Source organism: Pelobates fuscus, chromosome 4 (genome assembly GCF_036172605.1).
Source record: "Pelobates fuscus isolate aPelFus1 chromosome 4, aPelFus1.pri, whole genome shotgun sequence".
NCBI lineage: Eukaryota > Metazoa > Chordata > Amphibia > Anura > Pelobatidae > Pelobates > Pelobates fuscus.
Window position 1 is genome coordinate 315,256,610 of NC_086320.1, and position 24,415 is coordinate 315,281,024.

A 24,415-nucleotide genomic window follows, 5' to 3' on the forward strand; every position below is an offset into this window, starting at 1 on the left:
ATGCAGAAGTGTGTTTGTATGTAGTGTTGAAGGTTGAATGCAGGGGTGCACTTGTGTGTAGTGTTGGCGATTTGAATGATGAGATTTATGCACATGTACACAGAGATTGCCACACACTGAAACACATGCAGATACACAGACATAAACACTGACACTCACACTAACACACATGCAGATACAGACTGACACAGATACACACACTAACACATACAGACACGCAGACACACAACCTGACACACATACATAGACATATATACAAACACTGACACATATGGATACTCAGACACACTGATGCATATACTGACACACATGCATACACAGATAAAAACACTGACTATATACAGATGCACACACAGATATACACACGCAGGTACACACACTGACAACATACAAATACATACAATGATAACGTACAGATACACACACAAACACAGACATACTGACACACATGCACAGTTTAAATTTTTACACACTGACATACATCCTGACACACACAGATACATACTGACACACACAAAGGCCCTGACAGATATACTGACACACGCACAGACATACTGACACACGCACAGACATAGTGACACACAGACATAGTGACACACACACAGACACCCTGACAGACATACTGACACACACAGACATACTAAGACACACATACTGACACATACAGACACCCTGACAGACATACTCGCACACATACTAAGACACACACAGATATACTGACACACACAGACAGACATACTAAGACACACACACACACAGAAATGGTGACACACACACGCAGACACCCTGACAGACATACTCACACACATACACACATACTAAGACACACAGACATACTGACACACTGACAGACATACTGACACACACAGAAATGGTGACACACACACAGACACCCTGACAGACATACTCACACACATACACACATGCAACGTTTACATTTATAAAGCCACCCTCCAGCCTACCTTATGGGTTCCCTGGGGTCCAGTGGCAGGCTGAGGTTGTTGGGAGTGTGAGGCTCCTGCACTCCAGCTCCCTCCTGACGACCTCCTCCTCCTCCATCCCGCGCGGCTTCATTCTCTCTGGGAGGAAGTGACTCACAGCAGTCACTTCCTCCCAGCCTGCTGCGGTAAAACAAGGGGGCCTGGTGCTGTTAAAGGGCCACAGCGCACGACCGGGCCCTTTTAGTGTGTGGGCTCCCGGTGCAGCCGCAGCACCGGCGGGCCCAGGGGGCAAAGAAAAAAAGAAAAAATGGGCGGACAGCGGGGCCCACGGGGTAGCTGCTTTGGGCCCCCCAGGAGTGAGTGGGCCCAGGGCAGCTGCCCCGTTTGCCCCGCTTTAAAGACGGACGTGTATTTTATGCAAACGTTGTTTTAACTTTGATTTTTTTTTTTTTTGCAGAGCCCACTTTAACAAATATGACTTTGTAAGTTATTTATCTATTTGTAACTATTAAAACAAATTAATTCCTTTAGTAAGCTATTCATTCCACTAGACAACTGATTTAATTTACCCTCAAGTATATCAAATAAAAAACAGCGTTACTTGTCCAGAGGATCCCAGCACGGAAAGAGTAGTGTTGATTCCTGGATGGATATTATCTAAAAACCACTGGAATTCTTTGCAGCCCAATCTTAGCCTCAGCTGTTCACGCTCATTAATTTCAGCCTTTTCAATCTGAAACCAAAGAGAAAAAGGAACATCAAAAAGCGCGCTGAAGCATAGTTTACGTAATACACACCAAAACCCCTTGTAGATTGCATCAGTAAGGTATGGCTAATAATGCTGTATTTAGATCCTATTCATAAAGTTGGCTGGCACTGAAGTCATTTAAAAAGTCATACCTTTGTTATTGGTAATTCCTTTCCAACGTGCTGATAGAAAATGTCCTTATATGAGTCCATCCATACTTCAGCAATTCGAATTTTATTCCTCAGTATGGCCTCATTTGGAAGAGTATTGTACGTGGAATTATTTTGATATATGTGGCCAACTCGAGAACATGGAATGATTTCAACCAAACCGCCGCATAGCCAGACCTGTAAAAGCGAGAAGTCAAAAATATTTTTTTTTTTAAAAGTGCGTGTTTTTGTTTTTGTAAACCAAATTTATTTAGTTTTTTCGACACTTATTTACCATACAATAGACAGTAGGCTTTAAATACTGTCAATTAGAGCAACAATAATCAACATGCTTAAAGAGAAAGAAGAAGAAAAAAGTAACTGTCAGGACATCTGTTTCTGCTTTTATAACCCATACTTATATTTTTGAAAGTATGGATGAAACACCTAGGCGTTTTTAAGTTACAAATGTAATCTATGACCAGATCATGGTAAGGACCTAAATCATTCTGGAATTCCTCAAATTCTCGTGAGATAAGCTAGAGGGTAAAAGTACGTTTTATATTTAAGTCTAAGTCAGAAAGGATTTAACATTGATATAAACATATGATTTGTTTATACTTCTGCTGGTGTCACGTTTTGGACACAGGTGACACCAGCATTGGGCGACTCTAGCCACTGGCTCTATACAGACCTTAAAGGCTTAAGTCCAGTGGGAAGACAAACAAAATGGCATTCACCCAGCAAACCTACTTCTGGACAGACTCTACTAACAGATGTGACACTGAGCAAATTAATTTTTTTATTGTTTTCTCAAGCAGCATGTCTATGTCTTCCTACTTTTCTGCTCGTCTGTATGTGACTTATCAAGAGCATCTGCATCAAAGCGGAAGGAAAGAAGAGTAATGAAGAGGGTACCACGCATCACAGACAGCGAAGCATGCATCCTTCTCTTTGCGTTGTCTATCTGTTGTCTATTCTGAGTGCTGGCTGCAGAATGACATTTCCAATCACTCCACACAGCCAGTAAAGTGGGATTAACCATTAGGCAACCATAGGTCGCCATCTAGGGTTCACAAGTTAGACAGGGCCCCCAGAACCATGAATTTGCTAGATCCCATTTACCATTCCTATGTGAAGAATGAAGGGAGGCTAAACTGTGTAGGGTCTGACCAGGCTATACTCTGGCCAGGCTTTACCAATTTCAACAATGGACGAACCTGATTTAATTTTTAAGAAGTAACATAAGATTAATTTCTGCAATTAAATATCCTGCCATGCAACAAGTAAATCTTGTAGAATGGTATCAGGGGATTTGAAATATCTTTCTCTTTATTGTATTATAGTGGACAGTGGAGGCTTGTCAATAGGGACACTTGGGGGAAAATACGACCACTAAGATTTCCTAAGGGGTGGGTGTCTAAGCTAAAACATATGGGACAAAAAGTAGATTACCATGCTCCAGCCACTGCCTGCCTGTGTGTGTAAAAAAAAAAAAAAAATCTATTGTCTTTAATTCTGTTTCAGTACTGCAGGGCTCCTGCCCCGAATAGGTGGCTGTGTGAAGAAGCATTCTTGAGAACAGCTAGGCATGCCAAAAAAGGACAGATTTTAAATATTTTTTTTCCCAGCAGGTTTTGAACATGCCTAAGAAAGAATCTTTAGTGTCTGCCTGATGTCATATTAAACAAGAGAATTTACATTCTTGGACTGTCACAGCAAATTCGTGACTGTTGATATCCATGTGAATAGTGTAAGCTCAGCTGCCCAGTGCCCACAATCTTCTTAAAGGAACACTATACTCACCTAAATTACTTTAGCTAAATAAATCAGTTTTAGTGTATAGATCATTCCCTTGCAATTTCACATCTCAATTCACTGTCATTTAGGAGTTAAATCACTTTGTTTCTGTTTATGCAGCCCTAGCCACACCTCCCCTGGCTATGATTGACAGAGCCTGCATGAAAAAAAATAAACTGGTTTCACTTTCAAACAGATGTAATTTACCTTAAATAATTGTATCTCAATCTCTAAATTGGACTTTAATCACATACAGGAGGCTCTTGCAGGGTGTAGCAAGCTATTAATATAGCAGGGGATAAGAAAATCTTAATTAAACAGAACTTGCAATAAAGAAAGCCTAAATAGGGCTCTCTTTACAGGAAGTGTTTATGGAAGAATGTGCAAGTCACATGCAGGGAGGTGTGACTAGGGTTCTTAAACAAAGGGATTTAACTCCTAAATGGCAGAGGATTGAGCAGTGAGGCTGCAGGGGCATGTTCTATACACCAAAACCGCCTCATTAAGCTAAAGTTGTTCAGGTGACTATAGTGTCCCTTTAAGTGTGCTCGGTCACTCTGTAGCTGAGACCTGAGACACTCAAGCTGTGGTTAGCTGAAAAGCTGTGAAGATCCACTTTGCAGGTCTGGGGCTAGGACTCTACGGACTGAGCTGATTCTGATAGTTTCAGTCTCAACTGATGGTCACTTCTATTAAAGGGATCCTATAGTGCCAGGAAAACAAACAAAGCATTATTCAATGCTTTCCTATGGGGAAAATCTGATGCTGGAGGTCCGTGAGGACGTCCAGCATCAGATAAAGGACCAAAAGTATGTTTGGATTCCAGAAGCCATCTAGTGGCTGTCTGTTAGACAGCCACAGAGGGCAGACTTAGAGCTGCAATGTAAACATTCTCTGGAACCGCAATGTTTTACATTACAGCACTAAGTGCAAAAGGGTCACAGCACCCAGACTACTTCAATTAAGCAGGCACTTCTTGGCTCTTTATTACCACTGACGATTGATCACATTGTCATTTGCTGCATTAACCCTGTGTTCACTGTGCTATGGGCGCTAATAGTGATTCAGGAGTAGCTGATGTTTCACATCTACTAGGAAGCTAAAGGAGAGAGGGCTAGAGAGCTAGAGTTAGATAGAGCATTATATTGTACTGTGTAGGTATCTCTGTATTGCAGCTGTGCGCAATCCATCACAATGGCATTGGCTATGTGAATGGTATCTCCTTATTGTGCCAAGCTCCATGTTGTATCTTTGTTGTATGTGTATCTCTGTGGTGTATCCAGTTCTATGTATAAAATATGTATCTTTGTGTTGTCCCCCTGTGATGATTCTTTCTATGTTTGTACATCTTTTGTGAGTGACAATTAATGTTTTCTATTATCTTCATGGAGTTTACTTCTATGGCGTATATTTTTTTGTTTAAAGCCAACTACTTTTTCTCAGTATTCTTATGACAGGATCTTCCTTGCCAAACGTTTTTCCCATAAGGATTTAAAAGAGTTATCAACAGTTTTATTTTTTACTATTTTCTCTGGCTATTTTGCGGGTGTGTCTTTAGCACAGTCTATTTCGTGTACATTTGTTATTTAGTCTGAAAAGACTCCAGTAAGGTATCCCTGCATGCCCCCTTGCTGACAGTGATAGGCGCGTTGTCAGCTGCCCAGTACCAATCACGGTGTAATCATCAGGGACAAAATATAGCAATTACACAGTACAGAGCCCTCTCAAAGCGCTCTGTACTGTATTATCTGGGAAATCCCTCTGCTGATGTCAGTACGGATTGTTAAATTGCCCAATATGAATGGCCTGGTGTTATGGATTGGGGGCTGGGTTAGGCATTGGATTATCTGTATGATTAGGGGTAGAATTTGGGGTTTGATTAGGGGCTAAGGTATACATGTAGGGTACCACTGTAATCAAGAACAGTAGCCAAAATACAAATATGGGGTCTTGACAGTAATAGTACACAGGTGGTCTGTGAGTTTCCCCATGAAAATAAGACATAAGGTGTGAAAAACGCACACAAATAAATATAACTAGCATATCTGGCCAAAGTTGGTGATAAAATGGTTAGATGTAAAGTGTCAAAATGCTCTTTTTAAATAGGAGATGTACTTTCTACAAATATATACATTTATGTAGTGGTTTTGGATTCTGTGACTACTATTAAAATTGTAATCTCGGAATGCCAAATTTTGCAAAGGTTTAGCTTTCAAGCCATAATTCACTCCTTGTTTTATAACTTCTAAAAACATTATTTGTTTCATAACTTTTCATAATTCTTTTCTAAAATTAGAATATGTGTAAAGGAGTCATTATCAGACTGGAGCAATTTAAATGGAGTCTAAAAGAAATGGGATTATTTAAATGTTGCACTACTGAAGGCAACAGAAAATTGCATTAGGCTTGTCAGTAAAAGCAAAAAATTCAAGAAACCACTGTGGTACTCCGCAGATGTGGCCAAAATAGTAAAAAACTAAAAGTTAGCATTTAGTAATTATAAAAAAAAACAGAGTGAGGAAGACAGAATGACCTATAAGATTAGGCAGAAAGAGGCAAAGCAAGTTGTAAGAGCTTCCAAATCACACACAGAAGAGAAAATAGCACAGTCAGTAAAAAAGGGGGACAAAACTTTTTTTTAGATACATAAACGAGAAAAGAAAAGTAAAACAAGGATTAGTTAGATTAAAAACAAAAGAAGGAAGGTATGTAGATGAGGATAAAGGTCTAGCTGACTGCCTCAATGAATATTTTTGTTCGGTATTTACAGATGAAAATGAAGGAAAGGGACCTCAGTTAAGAAAAAGGATAAATGAGTCATTTATTACACGTGAGTTTACAGAGGAAGAGGTTCTATTTCAACTGTCAAAAGTAAAGACAAATAAGTCAATGGGACCTGATGGAATACACCCAAAGCTATTAAAAGAGCTTAGTGGTGTACTAGCAAAACCATTAACAGATTTATTTAACCAATCATTGTTAACAGGAGTAGTCCCAGAAGATTGGAAGTTAGCGAATGTTGTGCCCATTCACAAGAAAGGTAATAGGGAGGAGTCGGGCAACTATAGGCCAGTAAGCCTTACTTCAGTAGTGGGGAAAGTGATGGAAACCATGTTAAAGGATAGGATTGTTGATCATCTAAAAACACATGGATTTCAAGATCAGAGACAACATGGGTTTACTTCAGGGAGATCATGCCAAACTAATATTATTGATTTTTTTGATTGGGTAACTAAAATTATAGATCAGGGTGGTGCAGTAGACATTGCTTACCTAGATTTCAGTAAGGCTTTTGACACTGTTGCACATAGAAGGCTTATCAATAAACTACAATCTTTGAGTTTGGATTCCAATATTGTTGAATGGGTAAGGCAGTGGCTGAGTGACAGGCAACAGAGGGTTGTAGTCAATGGAGTATATTCGAAGCTTGGGCTTGTCACCAGTGGGGTACCTCAGGGAACTGTACTTGGACCCATTCTCTTTAATATTTTTATTAGTGATATTGCTGAAGGTCTTGATGGTAAGGTGTGTCTTTTTGCAGATGATACTAAGATATGTAACAGGGATGATGTTCCAGGAGGGATAAGCCAAATGGCTAATGATTAAGGTAAACTAGAAAAATGGTCAGAGTTGTGGCAACTGACATTTAATGTGGATAAGTGCAAGATAATGCATCTTGGACGTAAAAACCCAAGGGCAGAGTACAGAATATTTGATAGACTCCTAACCTCAACATCTGAGGAAAGGGATTTAGGGGTGATTATTTCTGATGACTTAAAGGTAGGCAGACAATGTAATAGAGCAGCAGGAAATGCTAGCAGAATGCTTGGTTGTATAGGGAGAGGTATTAATGCGTGTTGAGCAATTCTACTTGACCGATGTTCATCTTAGCTACCATCTTATTGCCATCTTATTTTAAACTTTCCATTATTCTTTCACTATGAAACACAGGCCGGCTGGAAAATACTTAGAGATGAGGTAGCAATTTAATCAGATTAGGAACCCCAGTGAACAGCCTTTTGAGTCTTCACTTGCCTCTTTCTGTGACTTTATTTCGGCACTTTGTGTAGTGTTTTGAAAAGACTTGAGCATCAATGCTTATCATTGAGGCAGTTGTAACCTACTTTTCTAACCTTATAACTGCTACCCTTCTATTTGTATTTGGGTGGAAGTGTCTAGAGGGGAGCATAAAAGTAGTGGCGACTCCTACTGGTATTAAATGAGCAATGAATTCATTCCAATTCCCCCTCCCCCCCGCATTAAAACCTACGGGGGTCACTATGACCCCCTTATTAATAAAAGAAGGGTTAAATCCTCCTGCATGCCCCTACTTGCGCTCCTGCTGCTTCATTCGGCGTTCGAAATTTCGTTCTAACAGAATGAGAACAGTTTGTCCATTCGTGTTAGGACGCAATTTGGGAGTTTTTGTTTGGATGGGAATTTCATTCGAATTAATGAAACTCCAATCCTATTTGTGCCGCGAGTAGATAGCTCCCTAATTCCCACGTTATTGGGGAGTTATCTACTAAAAGGCTGAAAGACCTAAATTGGTCTTTCAGCCAAATTTACTAATACTAAGTAAAGATTACTTAGTATTAGTAATTAAGGGACATTAAAATCTCCCTTCTGCCCCGACTCGCTATAGTGTGAGTAGGAGCATGTCAACTAAACAGTGACTGCACACTGTTGTAAAAAAAGACCCCCACCATTCTAATAAAGTGCCCCTTAGTGGGGCACTTTTAAAACTAATTCACAGGGGCCCCCCCACTTGTGCACCGCGAGTGGGGGCCACTAAACGGGGGACCTAGTTTCCCCCATCGGCCTCAACCCAGGAGCGGCGGGTGGGGGCCCTCTCATACAATGGGGGACGACACACTGCCTCCCCCCGGCCTCCAACCATGAGCGTCGGGATTGGGCCCAAGTAAAAAATAGGGGGGGACCTATTGTCTGTCCCCCCGGTCCCCACCAAGGAGCGGCGGGTGGGAGCTCTTGTGAAAATAGGAGGGGGGAGAACCTATTGTCCCCCCTGGCTCCCACCCATGAGCGTCGGATGGGGGCCCTCAGATACAATGAGGGGGGACCTACTGCCTCCCCCCAGCCCTCACCCAGGAGCAGCGGGTGGGGGTCCTAGTGACAATAGGGGGGACCTAATACCTAACTAACCTAACTGCTCATGGGTGGGGGCCCAGGGGGGACAATAGGTCCTTCCCCCCCTATTTCCCCCCCCCCCCTGGATTTTTCAGCTTGTTCTGCTAATTTTCGTGTGAGATTTAAAATGACTGCAATACCGGCGCCAGACAGTAGGTGGCGTGTATGGAGAGAGTCAGGGACAGGAAGGTGCATCTATCTCTGCTTCTCTCTGCTGAGTGTAACCGCAGGGGAGCAACACATGCAGCCAGAGACAGCCTACAGATCAGGTAAGTGAGGGATGGGATGGGGGGGGTTAAAATAGCCTATAGATTAGGGGAGTAAGGCATGGGGGCAGCCTATACATTAGGGGAGTATGGCATGGGGGGGGCAGCCTATATATTAGGGGAGTGAGGAATGGGGGGGGGCAGCCTATATGTTAGGGGGAGTAAGGCATGGGGGCAGCCTATACATTAGGGGAGTATGGCATGGGGGGGGGGCAGCCTATATATTAGGGGAGTGAGGAATGGGGGGGCAGCCTATATGTTAGGGGAGTAAGGCATGGGGGGGGGCTATATATTAGGGGAGTAAGGCATGGGAGGGCAGCCTATATATTAGGGGAGTAAGGCATGGTGGGGCAGCCTATATATTAGGGGAGTAAGGCATGGGGGGGCAGACTATATATTAGGGGCGTAAGGCATGGGGGTAGCCTATATATTAGGGGAGTAAGGCATGGGGGCAGCCTATATATTAGGGGAGCAAGGCATGGGGGGCAGCCTATATATTAGGGGAGTGAGGCATGGGGGGCAGCCTATATATTAGGGGAGTAAGGCATGGTAGGGGCAGCCTATATATTAGGGGAGTAAGGCATGGGGGGCAGCCTATATATTAGGGGCGTAAGGCATGGGGGTAGCCTATATATTAGGGGAGTAAGGCATGGGAGGGCAGCCTATCAGGGCCGGACTGGGAACTAAAAGCAGCCCTGGAAAAAAATTCTAGACCAGCCCAATAATGCGTCGCGCCAGCATAGTGTGCTGATATAGAGGGTGAAAAAATAACCTAAAATTGAAAACTATTACTCCAGCGAAAGAACGCATATAGGGCTTTACGGATTACGTCTCCCCATAGGAAAGCATTGAAAAATCATTTCAATGCTTTCCTATGGGGTTTTGAGCGACGCTGGAGGTCCTCACACAGCGTGAGGACGTCCAGCGACGCTCTAGCACAGTAGACAGCCACTAGAGGTGGAGTTAATCCTGCATGGTAATTATTGCAGTTTATGAAAAACTGCAATAATTACACTTGCAGGGTTAAGAGTAGTGGGAGTTGGCACCCAGACCACTCCAATGAGCAGAAGTGGTCTGGGTGCCTGGAGTGTCCCTTTAAGTTATCTTGCTCATTTTGAAGTCCTATGGGTATGCTCTTCACTTTGAATATGTTATTGTGCATGAGTATGCAACTAGCAACAAGACTGGGCCAATACGTGCTCATTACAAATATGTATATATTAATGACATTTATGTGTGTATTATGCATATATAAATGTATATTAATATATTATAGGCATAATTATATATGTTGCTAATACACACATCAATATACATGCATATATAAATATATATATATATATGTGTGTGTGTATTACTGTCAGGATCACATCAATTACGTCTATTACGTTTACCTCGTTTAGTGTATCGTCTCCAATTGTCTCCTTTTTGTCTCTTACAGCGACCCTTGTGTTTCTTTTACTTCATCCCAGTCCCTGTGTGTTTCTTTTTACCCTTCTCCAGCCTCTGTATGTCTCTTTCCCCCAGCCCCTTTGTCTCTTTCTCCCTTTCCAAATCTCATCTGTGTGTCTCTTTCTAACTCCAGACTCTGTGTGCCTTTTTCTCTTCTCCCAACCACTCTGTGTCCCTTTTTCCCCCAGCCCAGTGTTTCCTCCCACAAATCTTGTGTTACTTTGTTCCCCTTCCCTTCTGTATGTCTTTGTTCCCCCAATAAAAACCTTCTGTGTCTCTTTCTCCCCTCTCCTCCATGTGTCTGTCTTCCCCCTCTCCTCCTTGTGTCTCTCTTCCTCATCTCCACCCGTGTCTCTCTCTCTTACCCCTCTGTCTCTTTGCCCCTTCCCCTGTCTCTATTACCCCTCTGTCTCTTTGTCCCTCCATCCCCTGTGTCTCTCTATTACCCCTCTGTCTCTTTTTACCCCCTTCCCTGGTGTCTCTCTATTACTCCTCTGTCTCTGTGTCCCCCCATCTCATGTGTCTCTCTATTACCCCTCTCTTCCCCCCCCCATATCCTGTGTCTCTCTATTACCCCTCTCTTTGTCCCCCATTCCCCTGTGTCTCTCCATTACCCCTCTCTTTGTCCCCCTTCCCCTGTCTCTCCATTACCCCTCTCTTTGTCCCCCTTCCCCTGTCTCTCCATTACCCCTCTCTTTGTCCCCCTTCCCCTGTCTCTCCATTACCCCTCTCTTTGTCCCCCTTCCCCTGTCTCTCCATTACCCCTCTCTTTGTCCCCCTTCCCCTGTCTCTCCATTACCCCTCTCTTTGTCCCCCTTCCCCTGTCTCTCCATTACCCCTCTCTTTGTCTCCATTACCCCTCTCTTTGTCCCCCTTCCCCTGTCTCTCCATTACCCCTCTCTTTGTCTCCATTACCCCTCTCTTTGTCCCCCTTCCCCTGTCTCTCCATTACCCCTCTCTGTGTCCCCCTTTCCCTGAGTTTTTACTTCTCTGTTTGTGTCCCTGCTGTCTGCCCCTTGTCACAGGAGGACTGAGGGAGGGGGCGGAGCTAACTACCAAGCTCCCTCGCAGTTCCCATAATTCCCAGCACAGCCACATCATAGAGTAATCACTACTCTATGATGTGTAGATGCTGGGAATTATGGGAACCGCGAGGGAGCTTGGTAGTTAGCTCCGCCCCCTCCCTCAGTCCTCCTGTGCTGACAGCTATGATGCTGTCAGTATCAGTGAGTGTGCTGCTGGATCGCTTAGGCGGCCGCCCGGCACACTCACTGATACTGACAGCAGCATAGCTGTCAGCACAGGAGATGGGGCCGCCGGCCGCAAGGTGAGTAATCACCTCAGAGTGTGCCGCCGGACCGGCCACCCGGCGGCACTGACATGCGGCCGGCGGCCGCGATATTCTTAAAAAGGGCTGCAGGGCTCCCTCTCTATAGGGAGTAAGAGCTCTGCAGCCCCCAGGTGCCGCGGCCCACCGGGAAATTTCCCGGTATCCCGGTGGGCCAGTCCGGCCCTGCAGCCTATATATTAGGGGAGTGAGGCATGGGGGGCAGCCTATATATTAGGGGAGTATGGCATGGGGGGGGGGCAGCCTATATATTAGGGGAGTGAGGCATGGGCGGGGACAGCCTATATATTAGGGGAGTAAAGCATGGGGGGCAGCCTATATATTAGGGGAGTGAGGCATGGGGGGGCAGCCCATATATTAGGGGAGTGAGGCATGGGGGGGGAATGAGGCAAAGGGGGGCAGCCTATAGATTAGGCCAGTGAGGCATGGGGGGGGGGGCAGCCTGTAGATTAGGCAAGTGAGGCGTGGGGGGGGGGCAGCCTATAGATTAGGCAAGTGAGGCATGGGGGGGGGTCATGGGGGGTGGGAGGGGCCTAAATGAAGAGTCAGCAAGGAGCAGGGGCAGCATGGAGCATGAAGGGTCTGCAAGGAGCAGAGGCAGCAAGGGGCAGGAAGGGTCTGCAAGGAGCAGGAAGGGTATGCAAGGAGCAGGGGCAGCAAGGGGCAGGAAGGGTCTGCAAGGAGCGGGAAGGGACAGAAGGAGCACAAAGGTAAAGGAGCAGAACGAATCAGAAGGAGCACATAGCTAAAGTAGGAGAAGGAGCAGAAAGGGTCTGCAAGAAGCAGAAAGGAATCAGAATGAGAAAGGAGCAGAAGGGTGCAAAATAAGCAGAAAGGAGTAGAAAGGTAAAGGAGCAGAAGGAGCCAAATATAGAAGACAGTGTCAGAAGAAAAAGAAGACTGTCAAATGAAGGAGAAGAAAAGGAGATTAGAGCAGGAAGGACAAATGAAGTGAACCCTCCACTTTATTCTGGACACCACATCATAAGGCTTTGGTACCTGGGACTGGCAGGGAAACTCTGGACCTTCTCATCTCCCCAGGTAAAAAAAAATATAATTGTTAATGTGTTCACTTTTATTTACTGAGTGTCAGGAAGCAAAGAGTGCCGCTGGGTAGGGGTGTTGCTGATTGGCTAGAGCGGTCAGCTGGCACTCTAAGCCAATCAGTAGCTCCCCATTCATAAAAAAGTTATGAAACGGGAACTGGCGATTGGCTTAGAGCATCAACTGTCAACTCTAGCCAATCAGCGGCACCCATGCCTGAAGTCAATCTGCACTTCCTGACACTCCGTTTCAGATGCCGAATACCACTGAGGGAGCTGGAGGAAGCCTTTGGGGTTAAACCATTTGAGAGCGGTTTAACCCCTTAAAGGAAGAGCACCCAGGGGCTTCCTGGCATCATAGCATTTTCATTTAGATGAAGTAGTTATGGTGACCAGAATGTTCCTTTAATTTGCTTAAAGGAACACTATAGTGTCAGGAATACAAACATGTATTCCTGACACCATAGTTGTGAAAACGCTATTCACCCTGGCTTTATGTGATAATGACTATGCTCCTCCCCTTCATGACACTGTCAAAAAGGGGCCAAGCATAGATGTCATTACAATTATGCCCCCCCCTGGAAAAATTCCTGCGGACGCCCATGCTAGGAAGTCCACCCAATGCTCATGGTTTGGGTCAGGGTGGAGGCAGTAGGTTCACCCCACATTGTATGTTAGGGGCCACAATTGCTGCTCATGGGTGGGGGCCGAGGGGGGACACTAGGAGCACGAGTGGGGGTGCCCCCGTGGATTATTTTTTAAAGATGCACCACTAAGGAGCATTTTATTAGAATGTTGGGGGGTCTTTTTTTACAACAGTGTGCAGCCACGGGCTGCTCACTGTTTAGTAGACATGCCCCTACTCGTGGTATAGCGACTAGAGGCAGAAGGGAGATTTTAATTTCCCTTAACTACTAATACTAAGTAATCTTTACTTAGTATTAGTAAATTTGGCTGAAAGACAAATTCAAATGAAATTCCGATCCGAACAAAAACTCCTGAATTTCATCCTTACACAAATGGGCAAACTGTTTTCATTCTGTTAGGACGAAATTAGTTAGTTTCGCCGGCATTCAAACGCCGAATTAAGCAGCAGGAGGAAGGTGAGTATTATGGGAAAATTGCTTTGACCACAGGAAATGAAGCGGACTTTGCTTCTCCCCTAGGTCAAAGCTGGTCAAGCGTAGGAAAAATACATAATAGTCCCTACTTTGTCTTATGTTTTAAAGAAAACTAGAGCAGACAAGAAGAAATGATGAACGGATCCTGAGAGAGGGAGAGAAGAGGAAGTGATTGGGGAAAGGTAAGTTCGGCATGACAGTGCCGCTTTAAGTCTCCTGCTGCAGGGAGATCTAGGTTTTTTTGTTTCTCCTCAGTGCTGTGGGGGTTAATTCTCATGCATGGGGACGTCCAGTGTCACCCAAACCCCCAAATTCTAATGCCAACGTTGCGGTTTGAGCCCCTCAGTCTGCTTGTAGACCAACAGAATATAAGGGATTTGTGCGAGGCAGTACTTGTTCAATATTTAGTTTCAATAATTGAGTTATCTTTACTTTCTCCACGTAGTTGCTGTTATGAATTGTAATGTAATGAAAATATTTGTGATAGTAATTATATCTTACCCGAATAGACAGCTCCAAGTTTTCAACCCCCCAGAAGTTGATGCCTGTATCAAATCCTCCAATATTTTGAAAGTAATGACGATCAATTGCCACAACGTGCCCTGATATTACTGGACTTCTATATGGAAATAAAGCAATATCTCTTGTTAAAGATAGTGTATATATTAATTGTAGAATACATGAAAAAAAAGCTTGAATGCAATCCGCTAAATGCAGAATAGTAGTGATTAATAATAATATCCTAATTTGTTTTTTCTAGCTACACTCAAGTTCTTGCCTCACATTTTTATGCAATTTTAAAAATATTGAAGGTATTGTATTAAAGACAAAGCTGTACCTCTCGCACTGTAGTTCCCTCTGCCTCCCCTCTCCCTCGTGCCCTCCACCACGGTGAATAAAGGGTTACAAACCCTCTATTTAATTACCTTATGCCAGCACCGATGTCTCTTGGTGCTGGGTCGGAGCTCTGCCTCCTCCTCCATCCTGCAACGAGCGGGCACTAATGCGCATGCGTGGAAGATTTGCCGTGCACGCATTAGACCTCCCCTTAATAAGCATTGAATCAATGCTTTCCTATGGGGAAAAATCTGACGCTGGATGTCCTCACGAAGAGCGTGAGGAAGTCCACAGTCAGATAACGGACCAAAGGTACAGGAAGCACCTCCAGTGGCTGTCTGGGAGACAGTCACTGGAGGCAGACTTAGTGCTACAATGTAAACATTGCAGTTTCTGTTCGACTCAACACGCTACTGACCCATACCAGTCATGTCATTACATATTCTGTAACCATATCCCTTGCTGTGGTCACTAGCAATAACTAAACTACTGACTTACACTGACTTGCTCTAAAACATGTGGTAATTCGCAGCTTGAATAGCTCATGACACAGCAAAATAATCACCTGTCTAGGAAATTAAGCGAGATCACTCTATGTTATGTTAAGCAAAAGCCTACAGAAAGTAAAGCTATACTGTTTCTATCCTTATATATAAAAATGTGCCTGTTCTACCTTGTACCTCTATATTCAACTGTTCGTACTGTGCTAGAGGTTTGCCTTTGGGGTACCTCACAAGCAACTGTTATACGCTTACGCACTACAAAAATAAAGAATTAAAAAAAAAAAACAAAAAAAAAAAACATTGCAGTTTCTCTGGAACTGCAATGTTTAACATTGCAGCACTAAGGGCAATAGGGGCATTGTACCCAAACCACTTCAATAAGCTGAAGTGGTCTGGGTGTCTATAGTGTCCCGTTATGTGCATTAATCAGGGTTATTTTGAGTAAAATGAAGGGTCTAAAATCTTTTTAAATATTATCACTCAAGTAAGCATTATAACTTCTAGAATCCTAATACTGGGAGCTATGAAATCAGAATTAGAAGTATACAAGGATGAATTAATGATAACACATGTAGCCTTAAAATGAGGATGTCATGTTTGTATGAACTCAAGGGCGTTAAAGCTCTCTACAACAGACCAAATTTCCTGGAATAGCTTGATGACTAAATTATTGCAGAACTGGGATGATTAGATTAACTAGGGATGGGCTTTAGGGGCTAGACACCCAAGTGCAGGGCTGATTCTATATCATAAGTGTCTATAGATACATAATTCTCAAGCACCCCCAATATCCTCTTCCAAACCAAAGGGAAAAAACTTGACCATTTACATATGATAAAAATAGTTCTATATAAACACACATATAAAGTTTTTGTGTATGTGTGCTTAGAGAAACAGACAAGGGCTGGGGGGGGGGGGGGGGAGGGGGTGGGAGGGGCAGAATAGACAGACAAGGAAGACAGGTTGGCTGTGAAGGGGAGAAAGAGGGACACTAAAGAGGCTGTGGGGAGAAAGTGATATAAAGAGGGACTGGCGGAACAAAGAGACAGAGAGGGGCTGGTAAAGGGGCAAAAGAAACAGACAGGGGCTATGGAAGGGGCAAAAGAGACAGAAATGGGCTTGGGGTAAAAAATACAGACCGGGGACAAAAGAGACAGACAGAAAAAAGATTTAAAAATAATGTACTAAGAATTTATCACTGAAAGTATTATGCTCTTCCTCCCCAGTTAGACATTAGTAGCTGTGGAAAGTTGTGTTGCAGTTCATATTTCTTAAAGGGTTACTCCAACCACCAAGTTCACTTCTGCTTTTAGACACACAGATACAAACATTGGCAAACATGCAGACACGCAGATACAAACAATGACACACCTACAGATACACAAATGCAAACACTGACACACATGCAGATGCACAGACACACATATACAAACAATGACAAATATGCAGACACAATGGTATCCACACTGACACACATGCAGATACAGATACAAACATTGACATACATACAACTGCACAGACACACATATACAAACAATGACACACATACAGCTATACAGACACACAAATACAAACACTGACACACATGCAGATGCACAGACACACAAATGCAAACACAATGATACATATACTTACACACATGCTGACATAGATACAAACACTGACACACATACAGATACACAGACATACCGATACACACACTGACACATACACATAAATACAAATACTGATATACATACAGATACAGACGCATAAAAACACACAAAGACACTCATACAGACATATATGCTAATCAACATTTTGCCACCCTCCAGTTTCCTATCTTTAAGTTGCAGGAGAGTTGCTTCTGGTGGCTGAGGCTGTTGAGCGTTATGGACTTGTTCTCCCTGTCCACCCCCCTCCTCTCTACCACCTGCTTTCCCTCCTGTGTGGCTTGGTGTGTGTTAGCTGGGAGGAAGTGACCAGCTCTTACTTCCTCCCAGTGCTGTAATATTACGAATGTCCATCAGGTGGTCCTTAGTGCAGGGGCCATCTGATGGGCCCCTTCACTCTGCAGACCCGCTGGTGCGGTAGTTGTGCCTCTGCTCATACATTCTGCTACTAGTTTAATTTCTGTGGAGCTGTGTGATACACTCATACATACCACAATTTACAGTTATCAAGGTCTGTTTTTGACTCAAGACCCTGGTGTCTTTGGAATCAAGAAATGCCCCTGGATATCAAAATTACACTGCCACTAACATAATGCAGAGTGATTATTATCATCACTTATATGGCACCAACATATTCTGCAGTGTTTCACAATTTATGAAAGGGGATATTGAACAATAGGGATGTGCATGGGCAATTCGATTTGGTTCGGCAGTTCCGAAATTCGGGACTTTGGCAATTCGGCAGTTCAGGAATTCTGGACTTCTGCAATTTCCTACCCCTAACCCTAACTCTAACCCTACTCCTACACTTAACCTTAACCCTAACCCTAACCTTAACCCTACCCCTAAACTAACCCCAACCCTAACCCTACCCCTAACCCTACTAGGATTAGGGGTTGGGGTTGGGGTTAGCTTAGGGTTAGGTTCTTGTCATCATTCCCTTAATTTTCCCTCCCTCTCCTGTTTTCAGAAATCAAAAGCACTTCGGCACTTCCGAAATTCAGTATTTCGGCAATTCGGTTCGGTTCGGCACTTCGGGACTTCAGCAATTTGGTTCGGCACTTCTGAAATTCGTCATTTCAGAAATTCAGCAATTCGGACATTCGGAAGCATCCGAATTGCCAAAAGTCGTCCAAATTTAAATTCGTACCGAAATGAATTGCACATGTCTATTGAACAAGGCCCTGCTCAAACAAGTTTACAATCCATGAAGATTGAGGTAGGCAAATATATAGTTAGGTGTTTTGCCAGGGGACACTTACAAGGGTTGTCTGACTGATCAGAGCCAAACCCGAGCTTCGCAGTTCTAAGGCAGTCGCATTACCAATATCTTGTCACAGTTACACTGTAATAAACATTTTGCAGCACAAGGGTAATTTCACAATTGCACTGAAAAAATGTATTGTAGAATATAGGTGATATTACAGTTACACTGAAAAAAACACATCACAGAACCAGGATGATGCCACACAGTTACACTATAATAAACATATTGCAGAGCCAAGTTACACTGCAATAAGTATATTACAGAATCAGGGTGATTTACAGTTACACTATAATTAACATATCACAGAATCAAGGGTTTGTCAAAGTCACACTGTATTAAACATATGACAGAGTATAAGGTGATTTACAGTAACAATGTAATATGCATATCACAGATCCAAGGTAATGTCAGTTAGACTGTAATAAGTATATTACAAACCCATGGTGATCTATGGAGAATCTGCAAAAAACATGTTACAGAATCAGGCTGATGTCATAGTTACACCATAATAAACATATTGAAAACCCAGGGTTATATCAACAGATACCCTGTAATAAAGATATTACAGAGCCACAGTGATGTCATAGTTACACTGTAATAAATATATTACAGAACCAGGGTGAGGTTACAGTTATACTGAGACAAAATGACCACAAAGCAACACTGCTTTCACAAAAAGTGTGTAGCATAAAATGCAATCATTATTTTAATTCTTTTATCATATTCATTTATAAGAATGACATCAGAAAATGCTTATGTGACATGGATTTAGAGTACTATTAGCTTAATTTAACATGCTAACATTATATATAACTGTGACCTGCTTATGTGGTTTGACATAAGAAGCCAGCAGTTGTCCGGATTGCGAACTGCTGAGAGGAATGGTAGCTGAAGTTTAACTGCGAAGATTCAAGTATTCTCGAAAAAAATGGTCAGTTTGACTTAGTACGTCGAGTAACAATAAAAGTAACACTGCCCAGAGAAAGAGCAGCAAGATCAAAAGTGTGCACATCTGAGACAAGAACAAACAAAGTGAAATAGTATGTTTGTCAGAGAGTTGTTTGAGAGATAATTGATCATTCTCAGCCAATCATGTAAAAACCGCAAAACTATGGAAAGATCCCAAAGTGTTGAATACTATAGACCCAGCAGTTGAGAGAGCCGAATACCACACATAGGACGACAAACAAGAGGATCTTTTCTGACAGGTACACCTTATATCAGAATGTGACCCACTGAGATGGTCAAACAAACCACATTAATAGACTGATATAATCTCGCGTTGGAAAAAAGCCACAGGAGAAAATTTAGGGTGAATGACAAAGGAGACTTAAAGGGATCACTACCCTTTTCCATACACTAGCCACACCAGCAGTTCCAAGATGAAAGATAGCATCTTCTGGTGCCCAGGAGTCCTAGAAAAGAGACTTCACTATCCCCGATAGGTTTCTGACATTCCACGAATCCCTAAAAGAGTCCATGGCACTATGGAAAACTCATCTGCTGAACAGAAGAGGGTCGCTGTATGACATCTCCAGGAGGTCAAGAAACCAAAGCTGACCCTACATAAAGGGGGTTATCAGTGTGATGGATGCCTGGTGTACTTGCAGATTGTGGATTACTCGGGCCAAAAGCCTGGAACGGATAAACACCAAGCTGGGGTCAGATCCATACAAAGGCACCCACTGCCAGATAATCTGGGTGCGGAAGCCAACTGAAGAAATGTAGGGTTTGATGGTTGGTTCTGGACGCAAACAGATCCATATGAAACAGCCCCAGCAGTCTGCAGATTTCGCAGAACACCGACCTGTCCAATCTCCGGTTGATAGCATGCCTCCAATGTCTGGAGAACCAGTCTGCTGCCGGGTTTGCTGCACCTGGGAGATATTCTGCTTGGAGCAAAATATTCTGAGTGAAACAGAATTGGTGGAGATGCTCTGATAGAGCACAAGAATGTGCCCCGCCAAGACAGTTGATGTACCACACAGCTTAGAAATTGTACATCCATAAAAGGATGCATCAGTTTGATACATTTCTGTGAAAGACATTTATGAGTTAAATCACTTTGTTTATGCAGCCCTTGGCACACCTCCCTGTATGTGACTTACACAGCCTTCCTAATCAATTCGTTAGAGTCCTAACCTAAAGGTAGGCAGAGAATGTATCAAACTGATACATCCTTTTATGGATGTACAATTTCTAAGCTGTGTGGTACAGCAACTGTCTTGGCGGGGCACATTCTTGTGCTCTATCAGAGCATCTCCACCAATTCTGTTTCACTCAGGCAGAGAATGTAATAGAGCAGCAGGAAATGCTAGCAGAATGCTTGGTTGTATAGGGAAAGGTATTAGCAGTAGAAAGAGGGAAGTGCTCATGCCATTGTACAGAACACTGGTCAGCAGGGCCGCCATCAGGGGTGACAACCATAACGGTTGTCATGGGCCCGGCGGCCCTGGGGGGCCCGGCCGCCCGGGCCCCACGTGTAGCGCATGCTGATGGGGCCCATCGGGTGGCCCACTCACTTAGGGTCACCCGATGGGCCCTGTATCTTCAGGGGCCCGGTCAGCGCTGCGGCCGTGCAATAGCGCGACCGGGCCCCTTTAAAAAAATCCCAGCCGCAAAGTACTGCTGGGAGGAAGTGGCCGTCGCTTCCTCCCAGCTCCCTCCCCTCAGTGCCGCGCGGGAGGGAGGAAAGAAAACCGCCGCTGGAGCCACGCCGACTCCCATCAGCCACAGCCTTCCACCTGCAGAAAAAGGTAAGAAAAATTTGCTGTATTTGTGTATGTATGTCTGTGTGTATGTCAGTATGTCTGTATGTATGTCAGTATGTCTGTGTGTATGTCAGTATGTCTGTGTGTATGTCAGTATGTCTGTGTGTATGTCAGTATGTCTGTGTGTATGTCTGTGTGTATGTCAGTATGTCTGTGTGTATGTCTGTGTGTTTGTCAGTATGTCTGTGTGTATGTCTGTGTGTATGTCAGTATGTCTGTGTGTATGTCAGAATGTCTGTGTGTATGTCAGAATGTCTGTGTGTATGTCAGTATGTCTGTGTCTATGTCAGTATGTCTGTGTTTATGTCAGTATGTCTGTGTCTATGTCAGTATGTCTATGTCTATGTTAGAATGTCTGTGTCTATGTCGGTATGTCTGTGTCTATGTCAGTATATCTGTGTGTATGTTAGAATGTCTGTGTGTATGTCTGTGTGTATGTCTGTATGTCTGTGTGTATGTCTGTATGTCTGTGTGTATGTCAGTATGTCTGTGTGTATGTCAGTATGTCTGTTTCTATGTTAGAATGTCTGTGTCTATGTCAGTATGTCTGTGTCTATGTCAGTATGTCTGTGTGTATGTTAGAATGTCTGTGTGTATGTGAGAATGTCTGTGTGTATGTCTGTGTGTATGTCAGTATGTCTGTGTGTATGTCAGTATGTCTGTGTGTATGTCAGTATGTCTGTCAGTATGTCTGTGTGTATGTCAGTATGTCTGTGTGTATGTCAGTATGTCTGTGTGTATGTCAGTATGTCTGTGTGTATGTCAGAATGTCTGTGTGTATGTCAGAATGTCTGTGTGTATGTCAGTATGTCTGTGTGTATGTTAGAATGTCTGTGTGTATGTCAGAATGTCTGTGTGTATGTCAGAATGTCTGTGTGTATGTCAGTATGTCTGTGTGTGTATGTCAGTATGTCTGTGTGTATGTTAGAATGTCTGTGTGTATGTCAGTATGTCTGTGTGTATGTTAGAATGTCTGTGTGTATGTCAGAATGTCTGTGTGTATGTCAGTATGTCTCTGTGTATGTCAGAATGTCTATGTGTATGTCAGAATGTCTGTGTGTATGTTAGAAGGTCTGTGTGTGTGTGTATGTCTGTGTGTATGTCAGTATGTATGTGTGTATGTTAGAATGTCTGTGTGTATGTCAGTATGTCTGTGTGTATGTTAGAATGTCTGTGTGTCTGTCAGTATGTCTGTGTGTATGTCAGAATGTCTGTGTGTATGTCAGAATGTCTGTGTGTATGTCAGAATGTCTGTATGTATGTCTGTGTGTATGTCAGAATTTATGTGTGTATGTCAGTATGTCTGTATGTATGTCAGAATGTCTGTGTGTATGTCAGTATGTCTGTGAGTATGTCAGAATGTCTGTGTGTATGTCAGTATGTCTGTGTGTATGTATGTATGCCAGTATGAATGAATGTATGTCTGTGTGTATGTATGTAATGTCGGTGTATGAATGTGTAAGTCCTCATGCATGTGTGTCTGTATGTATGTTAGTATGTGTCTATCTGTCACTATGTATGCCTGTGTGTCTGTATATGTGTGTATGTCTCAGTATGTGTGTGTCAGTATGTATGCCTATATGCGTGTATTTCTGTTTCAGTATGTGTGTCTGTTAGTATGTATTTGTGTGTGTGTGTGTGTGTCCTTTTGTATCAGTGTGTGTTTTTGTGTCTGTGTGTATTCCTGTGGGCGGGATTTGGAGGCGGACCCTGTGGGCGGGATTGGAGGCGGGCCCCAGGGGGCCCAGACCCTGAGCTGAGTTAGGGGCCCCAAAATTTCTGGTGGCGGCCCTGCTGGTCAGACCTCACTTGGAGTATTGTACGCAGTACTGGAGACCGTATCTACAGAAGGATATTGATACCTTAGAGAGAGTTCAGAGAAGGGCTACTAAACTGGTTCATGGATTGCAGGATAAAACTTACCAGGAAAGGTTAAAGGATCTTAACATGTATAGCTTGGAGGAAAGACGAGACAGGGGGGATATGATAGAAACATTTAAATACATAAAGGGAATCAACACAGTAAAGGAGGAGACTGTATTTAAAAGAAGAAAAACTACCACAACAAGAGGACATAGTCTTAAATTAGAGGGACAAAGGTTTAAAAATAATACCAGGAAGTATTACTTTACCGAGAGGGTAGTGGATGCATGGAATAGCCTTCCAGCTGAAGTGGTAGAGGTTAACACAGTAAAGGAGTTTAAGCATACGTGGGATAGGCATAAGGCTATCCTACCTATCAGATAAGGCCAGAGATTAATGAAAGTATTTCGAAAATTGGGCAGACTAGATGGGCCGAATGGTTCTTATCTGCCATCACATTCTATGTTTCTATGTAATCACTTCCTGTAAAGAGTCCTCTAATGTTTAAATTTAATTTATTGCTAAATTCTGTTTATTTTAAAATGTCTTATCTCCTCCTCTGTTGATAGCATGGCAGACCCTGCAGGAGCCTCCAGTATGTAATTAAAGTTCAATTTACAGAGCAGGAGATTAAACAAAAATTAAAGTAAGTTACATCTAACTGAAAATGAAACTATTTTGTTTTCATGCAGGCTGTCAGTCACAGCCCCGAGAGGTGTGGATTGGGCTGCATAAAGAGAAACAAATTGATTTAACTCCTAAATGGCAGATAATTAAGCAGTGAAACTTTAAATGCATGATATATACACCAAAATGATTAATCAAGCCAAAGTTGTTTTGGTGACAAAAGTGTCCCTTTAAGGATTCATCAGATCACACATTTATTTTGTTTTTAGTATTTAGGAGTGTTTTGTTCTGTAGTCCATTGCAACTAAGAGTTTGTGTGGTTTTTTTTTCAATTGAATGGAACATTCTTAGAAGCAACATTAACATTTTGTAGCAACATATTATGAGATGACTCCCAATCTTTTGCAAATTGTCAGTTATTTAACAGAACCATGTCTGTTGCTTAACATAATTACGTATTTTTGCCTAACCACTGAATGAATTCTGTGAGAAGGACTATTTTACCATACATTGCATGAAAACATAAGTAGCACATTTAAAAGCACAAAGCGCTTTTCCTTTCCCACTTACACACCCAGCCCATGTCTTAGTTGCATCAAGTGTTAAGAATCCCTATTTAACCTATCTACTCCCGTTCATCTGATTTGACTGAAGTGGACTTGACAGGTTACATTAATAAGGGAGCAGAGCTGTCACCTGGATTAACCTTGTCCATTTATTTTTGTGAAAAGACCAGGTGTCCCTCATGTTTCCTACACTCAGTGTACAATATATGTCAATCATTCTAAGCTTTTGTTTAATAGGGAATCCAAGTGGCATACATTTTTCACCTCAATAATACTGAGAACAGTTGTACGCATAGGTTGCGGTTCGCCTTAC

At 43.1% G+C, this 24,415-nt stretch overlaps 1 protein-coding gene across 1 annotated transcript in view; it reads right to left on the reverse strand.

Moving 5' to 3' along the window:
* Positions 1–24,415, reverse strand: part of GALNT15 (polypeptide N-acetylgalactosaminyltransferase 15) — a 49,797-nt gene that overhangs the window by 14,022 nt on the left and 11,360 nt on the right. The window contains exons 5-7 of the mRNA XM_063450696.1: positions 14,518–14,635; positions 1,842–2,036; positions 1,543–1,674 (exon numbers count right to left, since the gene is read on the reverse strand). Coding sequence (XP_063306766.1) covers positions 1,543–1,674; positions 1,842–2,036; positions 14,518–14,635 — 445 coding nt within the window. The remainder of the gene's footprint in view (positions 1–1,542; positions 1,675–1,841; positions 2,037–14,517; positions 14,636–24,415) is intronic.